Below are 22,170 nucleotides of genomic sequence, written 5' to 3'. Positions count from 1 at the left end.
CAAGAGGTGAGGGTCTGATGCAGTGCTGGGGTTTAAGTCGCTCACCGCGCATGCACATGCACCACTTCTGTAGATAATATATGGAGATATACCAATCTCATAGAACTGGAAGGGACCCCAAAAGGTCATTGAGTCCAGCCCCCTGCCTTCACTAGCAGGACCGGTACTGATTTTTGCCCCAGATCCCTAAGTGGCCCCCTCAAGGATTGAACTCACAACCCTGGGTTTAGCAGGCCAATGCTCAAACCACTGAGCTATCCGTCCCCCCCAAAATCATAGAATATTCGGGGTTGGAAGGGACCTCAGTAGGTCATCTAGTCCAACCCCCTGCTCAAAGCAGGACCAATCCCCACACAGATTTTTCCCCCCGTTCCCTAAATGGCCCCCTCAAGGATTGAACTCACAACCCTGAGGTTAGCAGGCCAGTATAGATAGATCTGAGCAGACGCCTCAGGTATAGCCTTACCTTTTCTCTTTGTTCTGGGTGAGGCATCACGGCATTATTCATTAAATACTTGGCAAAAGATCATAGAGGATGCTCAGCAACATATGAAGGGTCTTACGTGGACACCAGTAAACCAGGGGCCACTGCCCATCTCTGGCCCCAATCATATAGGTAATACAGTAATTAAACTCCATGACAGGATCGGTGTGTCTGTTAGGCCTCAAACAGATTAAAATGTCTAAAAGCTAAACTTGCTTTACTTTCTGCATGTGCATCCTTCCACTTTTTGCGAGATGTTTGTATATTTGAGTGTGTATGAATTAAGTAAAACAAAAATAGCTTTTGAATTAAAAAAAAAAAATGGGCAAAGTTCGTTAACTGCACACAGTCAGACCTGCAGTGTGGAAAGCACTGAACTCCCTACTTCTCAACCCAAGTTCTTAAACTCGCTAGTTTTGCCATAGAGTAAATGTACTTGGGACCTTCTTAATGATTATATAACTTACAGAGGTTTGCTAGGAGATTATTTATGTGCTTTACTGTAAACACTAATTTGTGTATTTTGAGGTAACATTACACAAAGCTAATCCCTTTCCAAGCAGACAAGGTAAGATTTGCTCTCTGTTAGCTGGATTTGTATAGTACTGAGCCTCTAAGCTCCTGGGAGCTGTAGATTTTTCCTGCCTTTAAAGTGTTTAATGGACAGCAGTGGAATTCAGCTCATTAAGAATTGGAGAATTGCATGGAAACTAGATTGTAGCATCAAACCTGACAGAGCACTTTGTATTCATATTGCACTAGCTCCATTTTATTGAAACAATTAAGCAGAGTGTACAGACACAATCTTTCCCCACTGTCATCTGTTTAAAACTCTCCTATCTTGGAGGCTAAAACTGTGCAAAAGAAAGAATTAAACTAAAATAAAGAATAAATAGATCTTATTTATGCAGTTTTAAAATGCATGTTGGCTACATTTGAGTCATGCATAGTGCCTGTTGAATTTTGCTGATCCCAGAGATGAGCAGTCTTTCAAAAACCACTTCCCTAAGGAAATGGTGTCTGTATAATCAGTAAATGCAACTGTGGTCCTCCAATTTCACTATTTCCCTTTGCAGCCCCAAGCCTCGTAAATCTCTCTCGCATAGCTAGTTAATAAATGTGGTCACTAGAAATGAGACAATCTGCCACTTCGTGGAATTGCTGCCCTGCTGAAATCAGGAGATGGTCAAACATTTGTCCCCGTGTCACATAGCCACACCCATGCCACGTTCTGATTTGTATTGGTGCAATTCCACTGCAGACAATGGGGTTATGCTAGTGTAAAACTGGTGCGGGTGACAAATCGGGAGAGTCTCTGTTTGCTCTGGTAGCAGTTCTGAGAACATCCTTGAGCTAAGGATTCTCATGTGACAGCATAGCTATGTTGTAAAGCTGCTGCTGTACCATTTCTGCCCTGTGTGATCCTTAGGGCATGGCAGGTTTTGCAGTCTCTCAGATATCTATCATTCTACAAAAGGAAGCTTTTGCAAGGTCACATTGCTTTGTCTGCTGTTGGTTTAGTCCTTTTGGAACCCTTTAGCATTTGACTAAACAGTTTCTATTTGCAAAATAACTGGAACAGTTTTACTAATTTGTTTAAACACTACGTTGCTTTTGCTCATTTGTTAATTATGGGAAAATATTTCTTGGTGGAAAGACTGCATGAGTGATTACTGACATTTGGCTGATTTTGTTCATAAAGCTTAGATCTTTGTGCAGAGAAATAGGGTATTTAGTTAAAGGGATAACAACTTAAAAATCACACTTCCACCTGAAAATGTTTTGCCAGCTAGTGTAACAAGTAACACACGAGACTCCTACAATTGAAAGAAATTAAACTATAATATAGATAAAAAGGGAAGAAAGAATAACTTGGTGCATTTGCCAGCACTTTTGTGTGCAGTCAGTTTCTTCTGTTTGTGTGGTATTTCTTACACAGCAACAGTGTTGTGAAAAACATTTGTTAAAATAGTAAAATGAGATTTGTAAAACTACAAAAGTCAGGAAGGGACATTTGGGCCAAGTCCTAGTATCTGAAACATATTTCAACTTATTTTTTAAATTGACTAGATTTAAAGTTGCTCCTTCCCCTTAAACTGAAGGGAGAACCTCTCATTCCTGCACAGCTGAGTGTCCCCTTGCTTCTTTTTCCATGTTTGTAACATAAAGGAAAAATAAATATTTGTCTTGAAAACTGTTTTCATTTCCTACCAATGTGCAGTTTATGTAACTATCGTGTTAATAGTCTTCTCTTCCTTCTGACATGAGAAGCCTATCAAAAACTGTAAATCTTATTTTGTCAACCAAGAGAAACTTAGTGCAAAGAAGATGTTTTAGCTTCCTACAGTATTTCTTCCAAAACAAATTTTGAGAGGCTATTTTAAGATGCAAGAGTTAAATTTTAAAGTAGGGAACTTCACCAGGTTGTGGGGGGTGTTTTGTTTGTTTATTGCATAAGAACTGTCAGCTGGTCAGTAGAAAATCTCTGTTGCAACATTCTATTTCAGGCTGTCCTCCCACATGTTGCACCACTTATACTGGTGAATAAGGAAGAACATAGCTGGTTGTTAAAATTCTTTAAGGATGAAAAGATGTAGACAAAAGGAAAGAGCAAATAATGGAGGAAATGTATAATTTTCAGATTCCTTTAGAAGGAGGCAGATTTAGAGCATGCTTTTACTGTTTTGGTTTTTTTAATTATTGTTTTAGATTGTGCTTTAGCAAACAAGGGACACATCTATATCCTAGTTCTTGAATTAGGTTATTTTTATTAAGGATGTGTACTATTTTGGTGGCTTGTTGCATGCATGATTAGCTGGTGGGCATGTGCCATCATGCCGTCTGATCTAGTTTCTGGTGTGAAGAACATCGAGAATATGGAAATATGGTTTCAGTAAGTATTTCAGAATTAATATAAGTAGGGTTTTTTGAGTTACAACTTGGCTTTGTAATTTGGTCAACTGCAAAGCCAGCTGGTAGCATACCATTATCTGTCTGAGCTCCAGCAGCTGTAGTGGTGTCCGTACTTTCTGTGTTCACCACACTTCAGTTTCGAACTCACGTGTGTCACATTAAAGGAAGCTAGTGCTTAAATTAACTGAAATTTGTCTTCAGTGACCACTCATGGAACCAGCAAAAATGGGGTGGCTTGAACGTTGGCACAGTGATGCAGGATCTCTCCTTTTCATCCTTGGAATAAGTAATAAATGGAATCTTGTCTGTTATGAGTAATCATTATACTTACACTTTTTTTTTTGGTTGCTATTAGATCCTCATAAGTGACTGATCTATGAAATGGCAGAGAATGGAACAGATTGTGACCAGAGACGCATAGGAATGATCAAAGAACAGCACAATGGGAACTTTACAGGTAAGCTGAAAATGGCTGTTCCTTCTCCAGTCCAGTCAGTCTGGTACCTGCAATTACCCTCAACAGATTCTGAGGGAATATGTGGGTTGGGAAACTTAGCCCAAGTAGAACTGAGGGGGAGATTGACCTAGAAGTATACTGCCTAAACCAATTCTGTATCCTTACCATGCACAAATCCTATTGGCTTGAATGAGTGCATGCTTAAGGGCTGCAGCATCAGGTGCTAATTAAAAAAAAAAAAAATCTTTTGGCAGGTGTTTGGGTTTAGAAAGCATTCCGAGCAACCCAACCCTTTGACACCAGAGTTTGTACTCGGACAGTGAAAAATCTGCCCTACTTTGGGAGAAACCTAAATTTTAATTTCTGAATGAGCCCTTCTGTAAACTATAGTTTGCCATTTGCTAAAGATGGATTGCTGACAAAACAGTTAGCTTCTCTTGGTTACTCTTTGCAGGTGTGTTTCTGTCAGTAGGCCATTTCTTTGAACTAACATAGAAATAATGCTTAGAGCATAAGATCTTATCTTTTCATAAATAACTTGTTGGCTGCTTTGTGCTGTATTGCATAAAAATAATCTTATCTTGTTTCCATCAGCTTCATATGGTTTGTAGGTGTCAGTTCATGCCCCTATGCAGTTTAGCATTCTGGTTCTTTCTCTTTCCCTACCTACCTCGTCTCTGGTCACCGTATATGTACACTCTGGACTTCACCATTCTGAAACCAGTGGGTGCCAGTGCCATCTCTGTTTGCTTTGCATCCCTTCTTTCTGTTTTTCTTAGGTGGAATAATCTCCCTCTATGTTTATAATACTTAGTCCGGCCTTGAGTGCAGGGGACTGGACTAGATGACCTCTTGAGGTCCCTTCCAGTTCTATGATTCTGTGATATCTACGATATCATTAATTTTTTTTCCCCAAATTTCTTCAAACCACTCATTTATTGCTCTTTAACCTATTGTTCTACTCCTCCTCACACTGTTTTCTATTGTGAAGTTTATGGTCTTTTTCAACCCTTCATTTCTTTTATTGGTATTTGTTCATAGTCTATCTTGTAGTACTTTTAATAACTGTGAAGTGTCTTTGTTAAAGATGTTCTGTGAAATAGCACTATTCAAAGAGGGGGGTGGATATTTGTATGGGTAACACGAATATGCAAGCTTTTTATATTAAAGTTTTAGAAGGGACACACAACCTCATGCTTCAGCGGCTTAAACCAGCCTTTAACTAGTAGGGGTTGGAAAGAGACTCCCCTGGAAGGCAAGTTATTCCACATCTGCCTACTATAGGGTTTCTTGCACATCCCTCTGAAGAATCTGGTGCTGGCTACTGTCAGAGACAAGATATGGGACTAGATGTAACGTGTGTCTGATACAATTTATTTCACACATGAATTGCATATTGGATCAGAGGCTATCTTATAAGGCAACGTGGACCAGTGTCTAAAACAGGACTGGAAGTCACGTGATCTTGAATTTTAGTCCTGATTATGCCATATGGCCATGGGCTGGCCTCTCTATCTACCTCATAGGAATGTGAGATTTACTAGTTAATGTATGTAAAATGCTCTGAACTTGTAAAGCACTATATAAATATTTTATGTTATTAGATGCACAAAACAATAGAAAAATCATTGTTAGTTGGAATATGAGGGTAACTAGTCTATATCTTGGTTTGCTTCGTAATCTTGTCTGTTTGTCTCAGTGCACATATGTGCTTCTGAGTGAACAAAATTACAATTCTTCTGACAAGCTTGGCAAAATCCTTGATTTACACGGTCTTGGACAAGTCATCCTGATCCAAAGTAGTTAGTTTTTATTAGCGTTTATGGTAGTCTCGATAACTGCACTAAATACTGCCCATAAAGTCCTTCGATTCTTGTTCTCTAACTTTTAATGGGTAGCACCTGGGATTGTTAAACCGTGTGCAGTGTTTAGTCTTATAACTGAATTACTGCAATGAAACTTCTCTTCACGTTTATAATGTCTAAGTTGGCTAAAGACAGCAGTTGAAACAAAAATGTGTGCTCTCTAGATGGGATCCCTATTTTTCAGTGGGTTCACTTTGTCTGGGAGATAGGGCGGATGGGCCTTTGTAAGTAACCATTCAAGCATGGCCTGAAGTGCTTTGCACAATGTATGATGTTCTTCTCCGGTTACACAGTGGCCAGCAGACAAAACTGTGTAAAGAGCACATGCAATTCAATCCAATTTGATTGGAAATAGTTATGGCAGGGGACCAAATTAAAAAGTTCAAGATAAAATTTGGCTCCTGCAATGGGGAATGGATATTGGCTGAATGTAGCCGGGTATGGAGGGAAGTAGCATAGTCTCTTGCATAAAGACTTACAAACCCTCAGTTCCTTGCAGCCCAGGTAGGCACATTTCTTGTTTAAATATTTTCATGGCCATCAAACTCTGGAGCAATTGGTCAGCTGAGTCATGAGCCTTCCTTTGCTGTAGGTCACTTCACATGCATAGAGCCCCTGGAGGAACTCTCTAGAAGGGGAAGAGGAGACGCTGCTGTGAGCACAAGTGTTAATTCCCAGAGAAGTTAAAAATATCATGGAACTTTTGGTTGGAGTGGAATGTCAACTGTCAGCTGGTCAATGTATTAACTCTTCCATCCATCTTCATTTCCAGACCCCTCTTTGCCATGTGAACGGAAGCGAAGGGACCGAGAAGAGAGGCAGAATATTGTGCTCTGGAGACAACCGCTCATTACCTTGCAGTATTTTTTCCTGGAAACCCTAATAAACTTGAAGGAATGGACCATAAAGTAAAGATCATCTTTAATTTCCACCACTGAGCTCTGTGGGGAAACCCATGCTTTGATTCAGTAGATCATTGTGGCATCTCACATTCCGTGATGATTCATAGTTATAAATCTGTTTCAAAGAAAAATACTTTTTTTTTAAATTATTATTTTAAACAAACCATATTCCCAACTGCTCACCAAAACTTGTGTGTAAATTGCATTGATATCAAACTCCAAATTGCCTTGATAGCTAGAAAAGAATCAGCATCTTTATTTCTGAATAATTAAATATCCGTCTTTGAAATGACAAGATAGTGCTTAGGGACCCTGATATCATGAACTATTGTATTAATGACTGCATCTAGACGGGAGCTCAGATTTTATTATTATATCCCTTTGAAACTCATTAAGGGATATTAGTAACTCCCTATCAGGGCAAAGTTCAAGATTGCCTGGCACTTGTACTGATGTGTATGAAACTAGAGAGGACTTTGCTTTTAACCGACGTGTTCCCTTCCACAGTAAGAAATAATCTATAGTGGTGCTGTCTTTAAACTATTATTTGCAAACAGTATATTGAATAGACTCTCACCATGATTATGATTGTTACCCCCAACCTGCCTAACATCCCTTCCTAATAGGGAGGTGTAGAGTTAAGATTCTTACTGTACTAAACATGAAAAGATTTGTATTAGAGAAGAAGAAATATGAATAAAATTATCAAGGGAGAACAGCATTAATAACGTGCCATCCTAGCATGTTGATAATTAATGGGCTTGTGTTCAGATAATAGCCTAGGATCATTTTCCAGCCCAGTAGGTATGCTCTGATGTGGTCTTGGGTAATGTTAGTAATGCCATTGTCAGAATGCCCCTTACTCTGAGGGCTTGTCTTTATGGTGACTTAGTGCATGGCAGGCTTGGATGTGCACCAGCCTGCTGTGTATGTCAAAGCACACTGAACTTCTAGTGCACGGCTGCAGGGTCTACGTGGCCACAGCACAGCAGGCTGGTGTGCATAGATTTACATCCCGACTTTCCGTGCATCAAGTCTCTGTATAGACAAGCTCTTTAGTCAGTTGAGCATGGTGATAACAAGCTGCTTTCACCCACTTTCCAGGCCAGAAGCAGAGTGCTGATGTATGGGGCCCATTCAGAGGACTAAGTAACTTAAATGCTGATCTTCTGAAATGACCCATGTGAAAAATAGTTTGTGGCTTATATAGTGTATTCCTAAAAATATCCTCTTGCACTTGCTTTCTTTCTGTGTCCTTGGGCTTATTCCTTTTGAGAACTGTTTTTCCATGTCCCATGTTATACATTTGTGACAGCTGTTTATTTAAAATTCTCTAACAAGTTACTAAAGTACACCCTAGAAAATAACATTTGAGTTGATATTTTATCCAATTTGATTGTTACACAAGTTTAAAATATAGAAAACCAGGTATCTGTCTTACATCTTGTATTGTAACACAGCAATATTTTGAACACTAACGTTATGCAGTATTCACAGAAAATAACTTTCCTGATTCTGCTTTAACATATTAACAGACACAAATTCAGATTGTCCTATGCTGGATTATACTATATTGTTGTTAAATGGTGCTTTAAAGGGTGAGTGTCAATCTAAGAATTGCACTTCTGTCTGAATTCTTAACCTATTGTTACAAGTAACACCAAATATTTATATAATTGCAAGAGATAGTGAGGTTTTTACCTTGTTTAATTATGCATTTGATTGCTTTGTGTTTAGTCAGTTTCACTGTTTTCCCTATATGGAGATTCCCCCCTGTTGATTGGGTGGGATTCGCACACTGCAGCAGGGGAGAAAAATGCCATATAAGGGCAGATGTGGTTGTAAAAACACAAAAATTGGCAGGGGACTAGTGTGATACCTGAAACTTTAACTATTTTAAAATGTACTTAATTACAGTTGATGGTGTTGTTTTAAAAACGTGATGAAACAGCAAATTAAAATTTCCATAATCTGGCAATAGGTGAGAGTGTAATTGTGTTACATTGGCAAGAAAAGTATAAAATAAATGATCTCTCCTTAACCAGCTGTGCACAGCCAAGCACGAGGAACAGTTTTATTGCAGCCTGGTAAAGCTAGATAGACACAAAAACCAAAGTAGCGGAATCTCAAATTACATAAAGAAATACTTCTCCCCTTCCGCCCCCACTGATAATTTCCTTACACTTGATAATTAACTGGATGGTTTTCACATTTAATTTTTCTGAGCTGCAACAAGAGACCTTTTCAAGGTTTAATTTCAACAGATTAAGAGAGAACCCAAATAGTTATAAGGCTACTCTTTCTAATGCCATTTTGGCCTACAGGTCAGAGCATATGACTCAGCGTTGGGAGTTTTAGGTTCTGTTCCCAGCTCTCCCACTGATTTACTGTGACCTTGGCCAACTTACTTAACTACTTTGTACCTTGCTTTACCCCCCAGTAAAACTGATAATACGGCAGTATCCGTTATCTTTGGTTCAAGGCTTAATGTTTGTAGAACATGGAGTTAATTGGATGAAAAATGCTTTCAGTTTGTATAATAGAACTCTTTTATTCCAGTTCCAAATGAAAACATCAAGACTTCTCAGTTCTTTTAAGAGAGCTTTGACCTATATCTAAAATAACAGATTTGTCAGACTGCCTTTTTACCCTTTTCATGCACCCCAACAAAGCTGTTCTACAATGACATAGAGGTGGCTTTGCAACGCATGGAAAAATATGAATGACCCTAACTGTAATTTGTCTTTTAAGATTGTGGCATCGCCGAAGTATCGTGGTGTCTTTTTTGCTGCTGCTTGCAGTGCTTACAGCTGCGTATTATATAGAAGGAACACATCAACAGGTATGCAGTTCATCCACATTATTTTCTTTTGTGGCTGGCACTTCCTGCCTTTCCTATCAAAACATATACTGAGGGGATTGAATAATGTCATACAGGAATGGTAATGCATCTACCTGAGCGTTCATTTTATGCAGCTGTTAATTCCCCCTGTAGTTGCACTCCCTTCTGCCACATAGCATATGAGTCATAGATGGTAAAGATAGGGAAGACCTATCAGATCATTCAGTCCACCTCTCTGCAGCCACATGTATTCTACTTGTCATCCATCTCTGAATAAGTAACTCTGTCCAAGGCTGCAGTGCCGCTCCACATCTGCTTTTCAGAGTGTTCAGCACTGGGCTCTGCTGTCAGGAAAACTAAGGCTAAATGGAACCATAATCTACCAAAATGTCAGGGCTCCTAGGTAGATTTTCTTCCTCCTTGCAGAGGATTCTCCAAACCATCTGGGATGGTCTTTTCTCTCCGGAAATAGAATAATCTAATGGACTGAGCATGGGGGTGTGAGTCAGGAGCTCCTGAGTTCACATCCTAGTGCTGTTGCTCCCAGTTCCTTTAAAATGGATTTAATACTGACCTGCCTCTCAGGTGACATGAAGATTGATACTTTTTGCATCGATAGAAATGTAAGGCAGGGAGGAAGGCAATACCAAGTCTCCGATGTTGTCCTGTGGGAGACAGCCCTATCAGCCCAGACCTGCAAAGGAGATGGCTGGCTACAAGCTATCAGCTGTCCCTTTTTGTTGCTCTGGCTCTCTCTTCCATGCAGCCCTTTCAGGTTCCAAAAATCTTGCCTAAATCCACCTCCACCTGCTTCCCCATTCAGAAATTCGACTGGCCACCTGTGGTGCTTGCAACATGTGCAGCAAGAGTCCTAACTCCCACACCAGATTTTTTATGTAGTAACTTAGCACAATAACTTTTCTGATTGTAATTGAATCCGTTGGTATAGTTTTGTGAGACCTAAGAATAGGTTAGTCCAATGAGTCATGTACATGGGGTGTGTAAATGTTTGGTGGTGCTAGAGAAATTACCCTTTGCATTTTAGCTGGGCTTTGATTCCCAACCTCAGCCAGGCGATCCAAGTGCTGCCATTTTCTGATTGGTATTGTTCCCTTTCACTGACTGGAGTTCAATATTGAAAATGGCCTCTAGTGCTTGTTGTCTCCCATCCTCTGATGTGACTCATCTTGTTCTTATCCTTGACCTAGAAAATCAAGTCTGTTACATTGCAGAACTCCTACACGTGCTGTTCTGTTTTTAACACAGGCACACCTTTATTTAAATCCAGAAGCTAATAGAGTAATCACTTAGAATTCCCCTTCCAAGTCTTCTCTTACCATTGCTTTTATTAAGAAAATATAGAACACTCAAACTCACCCCATGTAGATAGTGACTAAGTCACTACCATCTGGTTCTTTGGCCTCTGAAATGAGTTGATGGCTCAGTCCAGAATCTGCTTCACAAAATTGTTGGGCCAATACCTCACAAATATTTGATCAAGTAAAAAAGAAAATGAAATGAGGCTTGGCTATGCTCTTGCCCCCTCAATGTTCACTTTATGCAGATATTTTAAGCAATGGGTTTATCGTCAGAATGTTGAGAGTCTTGCCCCCATGCTCAGGGTTTAGCTGATCGCCATATTTGGGCTCAGGAAGGAATTTTCCTCCAGGGCAGATGGCAGAGGCCCTGGGTTTTTTTTTGCCGCCTTCTGCAGCGTGGGGCACGGGTCACTTGCTGGAAGATTCTCTGCACCTTGAAGTCTTTAAACCATGATTTGAGGACTTCAGTGGCTCAGACATAGGTTAGGGGTTTGATACAGGAGTGGGCGGGTGAGATTCTGTGGCCTGCGTTGTGCAGGAGGTCAGACTAGATGATCCTAATGGTCCCTTCTGACCTTAAAGTCTATGATTCTAACAGCATTTGGTAGTAGCTGGCAATTTTGTCAGTTTAGAATTCAACTGAACTCCCATTTCACCACTAGAGCCTGGTCTACACTAGGCGTTTAAATCGGTTTTAGGAGCGTAAAACCGATTTAACGCCACAACCGTCCACACTAGGAGGCACCTTATATCGATTTTAATGGCTCTTTAAACCGGTTTCTGTACTCCTCCCTAACGAGAGGAGTAGCGCTAGTATCGGTATTACCATATCGGATTAGGGTTAGTGTGGCCGCTGATCGACGGTATTGGCCTCCGGGCGGTATCCCACAGTGCACCACTGACCGCTCTGGACAGCAATCTGAACTCGGATGCAGTGGCCAGGTAGACAGGAAAAGCCCCGCAAACTTTTGAATATTTCCTGTTTGCCCAGCATGGAGCTCCGATCAGCACGTGTGGCGATGCAGTTAAAAATCAAAATAAAGAAAGAGCTCCCGCATGGACCATGCGGACGTGATCGCTGTAAGGGCAGGCAAATCTGTTCTATCAGCGCTCCGTTACAGAAGACGAAATTCAAAATAATTTTTTTAAAATCTCCAGACAGAGCTCCAAATGCTTCTAGGGTCAAACACCGTGTCCGCGGTGGGTCAGGGCATAGCTCGGCAATTTTTGCCCCATCAGGCACTGCGATCTCAACCCGGAAGTTCCAAGGGGCGGGGGAGGCTGCGGGAACTATGGGATAGCTACGGAATAGCTACCGACAGTGCAACGCTCCAGAAATCGACACTAGCCTCGAACCGTGGACGCACACCACCGATTTAATGTGTTTAGTGTGGCCGCGCGCACTCGATTTTATAAAATCTGTTTTACAAAACCGGTTTATGCAAATTCGGAATAGTCCCGTAGTGTAGACGTACCCTAGGTGGCTCTGACAGATTAGGGTTGAGGTAGTTCAGCAGAGCATTTTGAGGAAGTTTACACTGCTTCCGTACCTGTTCTGTGGATAACTATGGAGCCTTAGTCTCCTGATTATCCATCCCATAACCTTTCACAGGCACTGTGTTCCCGACAGGTCTTTTACTTTATCATGAAGATGTTAATGGTGTCTGGAATTGAATTACAACTATACCATTGAGTACACTTATTAGTATCCTCTTTGGCCCATTGCTGTTTACATATAACATCTTTAACCCTAGCTGACCTTACATAGATCAGCCTGTTTTGAGAACGGTCTAGAATTCCAGTTCGGTCATTTTGACACTGATAAATTAACTTAAACACTTAGGAAGAGCAATTGCATCTTTCTTTCCTCCTCCATGCGAATTCACTCATCCTGTTTTTCTTTTGTGATTTTTCTTGTTTTTCAGTATGTGCAGTATACGGAGAAAAAATTCTTGTGGTGTGCCTACTGGGTAGGCTTAGGCATTCTGTCCTCTGTTGGACTCGGAACAGGTCTTCATACCTTTCTACTCTATTTGGTAAGAAACCTACAACCATATTTTCTTTCCTATTTATAAAGTGCTTTGAGATCTGTGGATGAAAAGTGCTGTATATGACCTAGGTGTTATATACTTGTGGACTTTTAAAGAAATTCATCCATGCTGTTGAGTCTCTGTGATGTTATCTTTGTTAAATGGTGTTTTGTAACCTTGTTCTGTTGTCTGTATGCTATATCTCATATTGAACTCTTGGTGAGGTCCTGCAGTTAAAGATTGTCTTTACCTTGCAGAATTGGACCCATAATTTGTAATAATAATTTTCAATGCTATCTGCACTAATTAATGCACTTAAATAAGCAAGGAAGTTTTCTAGTATGAAGTAGCTGTGACAGATGGAAAATGGGGTCTGGACTGGACTTTTTAGGATGCTTGGGTTTTTTTGGTAGATCAAAATGTTAATTTTCCTAGCTGAAGCTTCCGAAACGTGCAGTAAATTATTCTTATAGCTCAGTCCACAGTAATTCTGTTTTATAAATAATAAGATACAGGAAAAACAAGTCTAGATACCATGGTAAATTAACCTCTAAATCTCTCTGAAGAAAACCACATTATGTTGTTTATCTCAACTTCATTACCTTGAAAAGTCAGGAAAATTTTGTTTTGTTTTTGGCCATTGGGTTAGTTCTTTGGTTACGAAACAACTCTCATGGTTTTAAAAAAGGCTTCATGGCTGCAAAAAATAATTAAAACCATTTTGTGCAACCAACCCCATGTTGTACTTGGAACAGTTACTGATGGTTTAATTTTAGGATTGCTTTAATCATGAACAATGACACATAAAGCATTTCGGGAAACAGGAGAACTCTTGTTGTTTTCCATGCAATAGAGCAATGCCGCTCAGACTGAATGACAGCTGTGTAGGATGCATTCACTTGAGCATTAGGGATGTTTGCACCATAACTGCTTTCCTAAAGTCTTTGTCGGGAGCAGAAAAGGGGAGACATAACTATCATCTTCACTCTGAATTAAGATGAAAAGAGCTTGGTAAGGTTACTCGGTTGTTAATTTGAGTTATATGTAATGTTTTAATACACTCTGGCTCTGGTTTACTTTATTTTTCCCCTCTGTAAAATGGAGAGATTAGTAAAAAGGAATGTGTGTGCAAATGTAAATAAAGAGGTTATATTTTTATCAGCAAGTGCAGGATAATTGTCCATCCCGCACTTAAAAAACAACACACATTTCCATTGTTTGCAGGGGGAAGTTTAAAGCATAGGGTTACATGTGCAGACAGTTGTTGACAGTAGAAGAGAGTGCATGGAAAATGACAGAGCTCTCAGGATTCCTATTGAGAATCCTGCCTAGATTTTTCTACTGTAAAAATCTTTTGCTTTAACTAGAAAATAGTAGCTTTTCTCTGCTTACAGGCTGGAAGAGACTGGAATGTCTTTTGTATTGTGATAGCACCCAAAAGCCCTGTGCAGTATCAGGGCTGGATTGGAAGACATGGCCCCTTGCTCCAGTGAGCTGACAGCATATTGGTAAAACTGTAACTGAATAGGACTGTTGGGAAAACGATATTATGGACATTTACCCCACTGCGCATCAGAGCATTAATCCTAGGCTATATATTATTGCTAGTTCTGTGAAGTGTGAAAAGTCACGTAGCAGCCAAGCATGCCTGAAATCTGAGAGGGTCATTTCATCAACTTGTTCTAACACAGTGGAGAGTTTATAGGGGCTAGAAGGAAACATTGGAGATGCAGCATTACTGAAGAGCTCCACCATAAGGTACAGTGAATAGCCTTTTTAGATCTATAGTAAAGGAGAGTTCATATGTTAAGTATTTTATTTCCTTTAAAATAGAAAAGCAAATGAAACAGGGCAATGTTCTACTTACATTTGCCTGTTTGAAGCAGGGTACATGAACTGACAGTTGTGTAGCTTGCTTAATTTTTGTCAAGTTATTAACCTGCCTTAAGTGTGTCTGCAGAGTGAATGAGTGAACAGCTGTCCTAACACAACATAAAATAACATCATGTAGGCAGAGAAGCTTGGATTAATGCTGGTTTATTGAAAGTACTTATTGCAGGACTTGTAAGATCCTTCTGCTAATAAAGTTGCCTTCAAGGGCACATCATCTGCCTGCCTAAGTTAAATCAGACATTCATACTAAGCGGGCACAAATCTATGGTTGTCAAACTCTCAACTCCATCGAAAATTGATAAAGAAAAATAGGCTTTGTCTTTTGTCTGAAACGTCTTACTTTAGAGGCGAGTGTAGCAATTGCAAATGAGGGTCTATTTTCTCTCTGAACTGCCAGATACAATGTGGGCAGATATTACGTTTCTTCTATGAAGTTCTCACAATGTCTTATTTGTGATTCTTATCCTCTTGTCTTAGCCTTGCATTTCTCCTGAGCAGATAATGCCAAATGTGGTGGATTTTGTATTGGAAATGTGAATACTAGGATGAGACCCACCAAACATTTCCATTTGTGCCCCTAATTCAAGATCTTAACCCCGTCTTTATTATCTGCACCTCCTAGTTGCCATTCAAACTCTGAGCAGCTTCTGATCATCCACCTACCATAGTGAGTCCATTTAGCACAGGGGTTCTCAAACTGGGGGTCGGGACCCCTCAGGGGGTCACGAGGTTATTACATGGGGGGGGGGGGGGTTGTGAGCTGTCAGCCTCTACCCCAAACCCCGCTTTGCCTCCAGCGTTTATAATGGCATTAAATATATAAACAAATGTTTTTAATTTATAAGGGGGGGCGGGGTTGCACTCAGAGGCTTGCTATGTGAAAGGGGTCACCAGCTCAAAAGTTTGAGAACCACTGATTTAGCGTAACTCAAAGCACTGACTTGTTGAAAATTTGCACGTTAGTATGGAATTAAGTAACTGAGATGTTGACTCCAATTTGAGACATTACTTGAGAGAAGCAGAAAATTGGACTAGCATACTGGAAGACTTCATGATTGGGGACTAGGTTCTCTTTGAAAATGCATTTCCACAGTACAGTTAAACACTTGGGAGAACTGGAGACATTCACATACTGGTGTTGTGTGCCAGCATATGAACCTGTGTGGATTGTGAGTCAGATGACCTTAACGTAAATTCAACAGTCATACCAGAAAACAGCAACATCTAAACACAGATCTTTCAATGTAAAAGAACAGACAAAATAGACTGCTCTGAATAACTAGAGGGAATTTATTATAGGGTGTTAAAATTCAATAGGTGTGTAACACAATTAACTTAAGTGCATTAATACAGGAAAAATGTGTGTGCTGTTTACATACTCTTTGGATAAATTGAGCAGAGAAGCAATTTCTCATTATATGGAGGGAATGCTGTAAGTTGTCCTAGGCCTGGTCTACACCACTGCTTAAGTCGATGTGAATTACATCACTCAGGAGTGTGGAAAAAAAACACACACACCCCTCCCCCAAGCGACATAGCTGTCATCAGCCTAACACAGTGTCTACACCATGCTGTGTTTGCAGGAGACGCTGTTCTGCTGACTTACCTTCCACCTCTCGGGGAGATGGCGTACTAAAGTCAACGGGAAGGCACTCTGCCATCGACTTATTGTGTCTTCACCTGACCCACTAAATCAATGTTGTTGCATCGATCACAGCAGTGCTGATATTGCATGCCAGTGTAGACAAGTCCCTAGTGGTAAATAGGCAGAGGAAGCATAGATGCTGTTTCTTTCCTCCTTTCATAAACACTTATAGAAAATATTGTGCGAACACAGGAGGTCCCAATGGCTGTTCTGTGGACCATTAACTTGAGAATTTCTCACTTCTTGATTGTTTTCAACCATGGTGTCACTTAGTTGCATTAACTCAGTTATGTGCAGTAATGCTGGTCCTGCAGTCACTAGGTGGCACTACACATGTAAAAACACAAATCTGCAATGTATGTAGGCTTGGCAGAAATAGATTTTTAATTTTATAATTTTGACAGATAATATTGACGTCAATTTAAATGTTCACAGTTGCACAAAATTATGGTGGGTGGTGAGACAATAATTATTTAATGACAGTAAATGTTGAGATTCAAAAAGTTAAAGCTTTATACCATTAAAACACTGTCAACATCACATGTCAAAAAATACTAATTAAATATCCTTAACTCAAACTCTAATAAGTTCTCAAGCAGCATTTTTCTTTTTTGCCAGTCTATAAATTTCTGCTATAATCTATGGAAATATTTGTCATCTGTTCATGTGTATGGTGAAATGGACATTTACAGACATTTAACAATAAAAATATAATCCTTCTAAATGTAAATATGTGGAGCTCTTAATGACTTTCCAGAATGCTACCAATTTAAGGATCAAAGGTATTAATTTTTTTCTCTTTTGCTAAGGGCAGTGTTGAGTTAATTAAGTGTATGTGTAGTATACTATCAATTTTGTATCCGATAGCTCCTGAATCTGAGAATTTATACCCTACATCAAAGGAAACACAAAGTACTAACTGCTAGGTGCAACTGCAGAGTTTAATGGAAGTCTTACAGAAGAGCAGTATAAATTATTAGTCCAGGTGAAAATAGGTGTATTCAGAAGATCTCCAACTCATCATACAGTTGTATTAGGTCTCTCAAACTGGTTCATTTAGCTGTCCAGTATATCAGATTTTTTTTAAATAACCCCCAAGCACTCTAGGTAAAAGATTTTGTGTTCATTGCACATTATACATTCTCCTTTGTTATTAATATATATTCACCTCCCATTTTTAACATACTCATTTAAACCAGATCTAACAATAAATTACTTGTGCACACATCATTAGCAGGTAAAAGGATTTCTGCTTTGATACCGTTGATGAAAACACTTCAAAATGATGTGAAAATCAAATCAGGCCTCAGTGGGAGTGGAGAGTAGAGCACCAGTAAAGTGGGTTTTTTTTAATTACTCGTAATTAATTGCTCATACTAAATCTGAATGCACAATGAGATTGTTGAAAATGCAATTACATGATTATATAATAGTGCTGTCAGGCCGACCCATGTGCTTCTGAGTGTTTGTTGCTACTTGTAGTAATGTTTTCACTATTAAGTACCAACTTCTGGGACGTGCTAGCATATAGCATATATGACACAGGTGTATCTTTTTTAAATACATAGCCCTATATTTGATATGTACAACTATAGTAAAAGTAGAAAAACTATGCACAAGCAAACTGTTAGCTTGGCAAATAATTCGGTAGAATTATGTGTGCAGTAGATCCAATATGTGAATGACCCTGGATGTTTGCTCTCTCTGGCCTAGTTGGTTATTTTCCAAGTGTTAAAACAATGGTTTGGCTGGATCCTTCAAAGGATCTCAATCCAGCTACTCGTCCTGCCATCCACAGAGAGGTAGATCATAATATTAGAAGGCAAAAGAGCATGGGGGTGGCAGTCCTGCATGAAGTGGTAGGTATTAAAATCTAAAGCAATCTCTACTTTAGGAGTGGTTTACTGTCAGTAAGGGACTGTGGTTAGTATCAATTCAAATCTGATTGCTTGTATTTAGGTTTTGTTGCTCTTTGACTACTAGAGGGATCTTATTGAGTGTGCCTGAGTGTCAATGTTTAATATTTAAAGGTTATTATTACACTTAACTGCCATTTACTAGTTATCTTGAGGAACTTCCTTGACATTAGACTGTACCTAAAATTGCTGCTCTGGATCGGTTTCTAGTTTCATGCTGCTTTTGTTTTTTTAATCCAGTGAAAAATGCAACATTTTAACTAGACTTTTGGGAAACAACGCTCACCGTTGCCACTAAGTGTCACTCTGAGCACAAGGTTGGAATGGAATATGGCTTTAAAATATAGTATGGAAGAAGACTACATGATTCTTCCGATAAATCTTCATTCTGACACTTTTCAAAACAAGCCTGCTGGCTTAATTTCCTTAAGACACTGTTTTTCTTACATCTCTTTTGAAAATAACATTTTAAAAATAGAAATTGACATGTAGCTCTGTAGGGATACAAAATCTATTTGGCCACTAATTCAGACATTTTTTCCATGGTCCCACTGCTGCTTTCTACAGTCAAAAATAACTTCTCACAAATTGCTGGCATTTTCAAACAGAAACAGAATGAATCACCTAGTTACCAGAAGAGCAGATGACCAGAGGTAGCTAGTCATATGCAAGGAATTTATATCACTTAAGGAGGTCTCTTTGCTGTTACAAAAAGTAATGAATGAGCTGCCAGTTGAACTTGTGACCATATGATTGGTTTGCAGTGCATACCTTAATAATAATTGACGCTAGGTGGAGCACTTGTTTGAAGTATTGCTTGCGAATGCTGTGTAGTGTTCAGCAAATCCCCTTGCCTCGTGACTTGGTTTCAGTTCATCTCTGGCATAGAAATTGCAAAAGTAGATGAAACTGAGACAAGCAGAAAACAATTTCAGAATTATTGCTCATTTAAAAAAAACCTGTGCAAAAACAAAAGGTCAATGGCCTCGTGGAGCTGATCGTTTGTTTTCTGTCCTAACGTTGATGGCTAAGTGGAAGTGAATCCCTTACAGATCAGAAAAGCAGGGTGGGGGGAACAGTTTTAACTCTAGGAGTTACGTGATATTTGTAAAAATGAATTTGTATGTCTAATTACCACTAGAGCCAAGTGGAGCAACTGGTGAATAGGTTTTCATTGATAGTCTTGGTATGAAATAGAACAAACAGGAAATGTAAGAGTGTAACGAGAACCTCCAGGCCTCACCCACAGTGGCAGAATACAGGAATGCATTGTGTGTGGATGATAGAAGGGACGTTAAATTCTTCAAAGCTTTCATATGTGGGGTTAGTCTCTGTAACGAAACCTCAGTGAAAAATCATCTTGTAATAAAAGAAAGGAAGTGACATTGCAGTAACTGCCGTCCACTACAAGTAATAAAAACAGTCTTATGAAGACAGAAGATGAATTAAATATGTTGTATCCTCCTTACAACTAAGTGGGCACAGAAGGAGTGTGTTTGGATTCCTTCTAGGTTGGAGATTGAAACACAAAAATGAACTAATCAGCTCTGGGGTTTGTTTGATTGGGCCAGGAGCTCACAAACTGTTCTTCCATGAGTTCAGCAGCTTGGAACTGAAAAAAGACCCATTTGGTCTGACCTAAATGTCAGGTAATTCAGTTTGGGATCTGCTGACTTAAAATCCAAACATCTTGTGCAATAATCACTGGTTAATTAACTTGTACAAATACTATTGCCAACACCAATCATTCAAAAACCATGTCAGGCCCTCCGAAGTCATGAGGTTGCCGTTAAATCATGAAATTTTAAACAAACAACAAATATGGGGGTTCTTATTTTGCCTCTAGGTTTTGGGCCTTTAGGGTACAGTCAGGTCATGGTGGGTGTTTTTTTTGGTTTAAGTCTACATGGCAGGAAAATCTTATTTTTCTTAAATGAAATCTGCAATTTCTTTGTAATCATCTAACTCCAGGAGCTGGGCTTTTAAGAACACCGAATATCCCAAGACTCCTGCAAGAGCTGGTAACACTGGAGAGGGTTTTTGTTCAGTTGTGTGGTAATTTTGTGAAGTGGTCACACTATTTCCAAGAATCACCAAACTTGTTTTCATTTCTGCCCCGTGCTGGAATTGGAACAAAGTTACTATTTGGTAATTTTGCAAATGCCATGCACTCACCTGCCTTTCCAGCCTTTGATTGTAAGAACAAATATTTTTAAAAGCTGCCAGAATGGCAGCCTCCATTTTGTTGTTCACGTATAAAATGTTGCTATTAAATTATTGACTGGAAGACTCTGCCTTTTACTGATTCTCCACTACTTTGCAAGGAGTCTTACCCTTGTCATATGCATCCTTCAAAATTAATGTTAGTAATTAGAAGATTGATGGGTTCCATGTGTGTAGAAAAATGTGAGAAACAAATAAAGAGCTTGCTTCTTTAGCAAGATGGGGAATGTGTTTTCTTTCCCCCCTGCCTGTAATTCTTCTAGCTGAAGAAAGTGTCCATTTCCAGTTTGCATGTCGGCTTACAAGCCTAGAACAGAATAAACAAGGGTCAGTTCTGTCCTGCCCAATATCTGGGATCAGATTACTGTTGTTGACTGGGTAAGGTAGTTGAAAGAAAAATGTGTGTTGAACACAGAATATGATTCAGAAATATATTGAAATGACGCCTGTTCGTATGAGGATTGTTCGTGACTCTGTTTCTGTCTCATTTGTTTCCTTCATGCCTTTAAAACCAACTTCCTTTAGCTGTCCTAAGCTATTTACAATGAAGTGAAACATCCTGGAACACATGGCTCAACATGGAGCTTAGAAAATTAATTCTATCACTGTTTGATGGGAACTCCTCGTTAATTTCCACATGGGCTGTATTCTCCTTGATGCTGGAAGCATTTAGACTAAAAACACAACTATGCATTGCAAGAGTCCTAGTGGATTAAACTGTGCAGTGCTACCAATTTAGTTGGGTAAATTTCTTATGCTAATTTTCTTAAGTCTTCTCTCCAGGTGAAATCTTGTTTATTTTAAGGGTGCAAGTCATAAAATGTGAGTCTTGTGGGACAAACCATGCTCATGTTTATCTGTCCGTATTAATTGTAAATATATACAGAGCAGGGAACTGAATTCTTAGCAATCATAGAAATGTTGTGTGTCTTCCCAGTGGTGTTTAAAGTGGTCATACATCAGAATCTAGACATCTTTTCTGAAGCCTGACTAACATTTGAATCATTATAATAAACCTCTTGCATGAGGTGAAGCAATACACTAGGGAATGGCTTCCTGGCACTTAGTCTTTAAATGTCTATAAGATGTTAGTGTAGTGGTGGCACTTAAACAATATTGAACATTTTAGCCAGCAGAGGTGACTTGGAGTTCTGTCCAGCGAGGGAGGAGAGTAGATGGTTGGCATGATATTTTGATCTTTCAAAGATTGACAAGCTGCATATTTCAAACTCTCTTATGAAAATAAGTTTTGTTTTATTTTCTCAGTTCTGTTCCGCATTGTGTCTGCAATTCAAACTGCTTTGCTGGGAGACCCTACAATAATAAACTTAGTGTATTGTGTTTTCCCAGTCATGCAGACATTCTGTTATTTCCTCTGGTCTGTTTCCATATGCAGATCTGAATTTTGTATGTTTCATGTTGCTCTTTGCTCACAAGAACAGGGCAGAGAGAAGGCAAAACATAACACAGCAAACCATGGAAAGGCTGAGTAGGCTTTAATACCATGTCAGTTTGAATTGATATTGTAATGTGCTCTTCACTGATCATAAAAATATATCACTGGTTAAAGGAGGAAAGTGGGAGAATGCAGACCTCAGGGCAGATGGGTGCTGAGAGAGGACAGGAGCAGAGTATAAATCCTCACACTTCCTACCTTGCCTCGCATTTCAGTTCTGCCGAT

The 22,170-nt window shown here is 39.4% G+C and overlaps 1 protein-coding gene across 6 annotated transcripts in view; it reads left to right on the top strand.

Annotated features, from left to right (window-relative positions):
* Positions 1–22,170, top strand: part of VMP1 (vacuole membrane protein 1) — an 87,101-nt gene that overhangs the window by 9,197 nt on the left and 55,734 nt on the right. For 5 of the 6 annotated variants that reach the window (XM_044993471.1, XM_044993474.1, XM_044993469.1 and 2 more), the window contains 4 exons: positions 3,753–3,854; positions 6,492–6,627; positions 9,373–9,463; positions 12,708–12,818. In XM_044993471.1, the coding sequence (XP_044849406.1) occupies positions 3,779–3,854; positions 6,492–6,627; positions 9,373–9,463; positions 12,708–12,818 (414 nt within the window). In that variant the 5' untranslated portion in view covers positions 3,753–3,778. Of the gene's footprint in view, positions 1–3,007; positions 3,378–3,752; positions 3,855–6,491; positions 6,628–9,372; positions 9,464–12,707; positions 12,819–22,170 lie in introns of those variants that run through there. The other variant, XM_044993473.1, reaches the window with a different exon arrangement.

The sequence above is a fragment of the Mauremys mutica genome, chromosome 19, assembly GCF_020497125.1.
Source record: "Mauremys mutica isolate MM-2020 ecotype Southern chromosome 19, ASM2049712v1, whole genome shotgun sequence".
NCBI classification, from domain to species: domain Eukaryota; kingdom Metazoa; phylum Chordata; order Testudines; family Geoemydidae; genus Mauremys; species Mauremys mutica.
The sequence above is the reverse complement of the archived record's forward strand: the minus strand, read 5'-3'. Positions and strand labels throughout refer to the sequence as shown.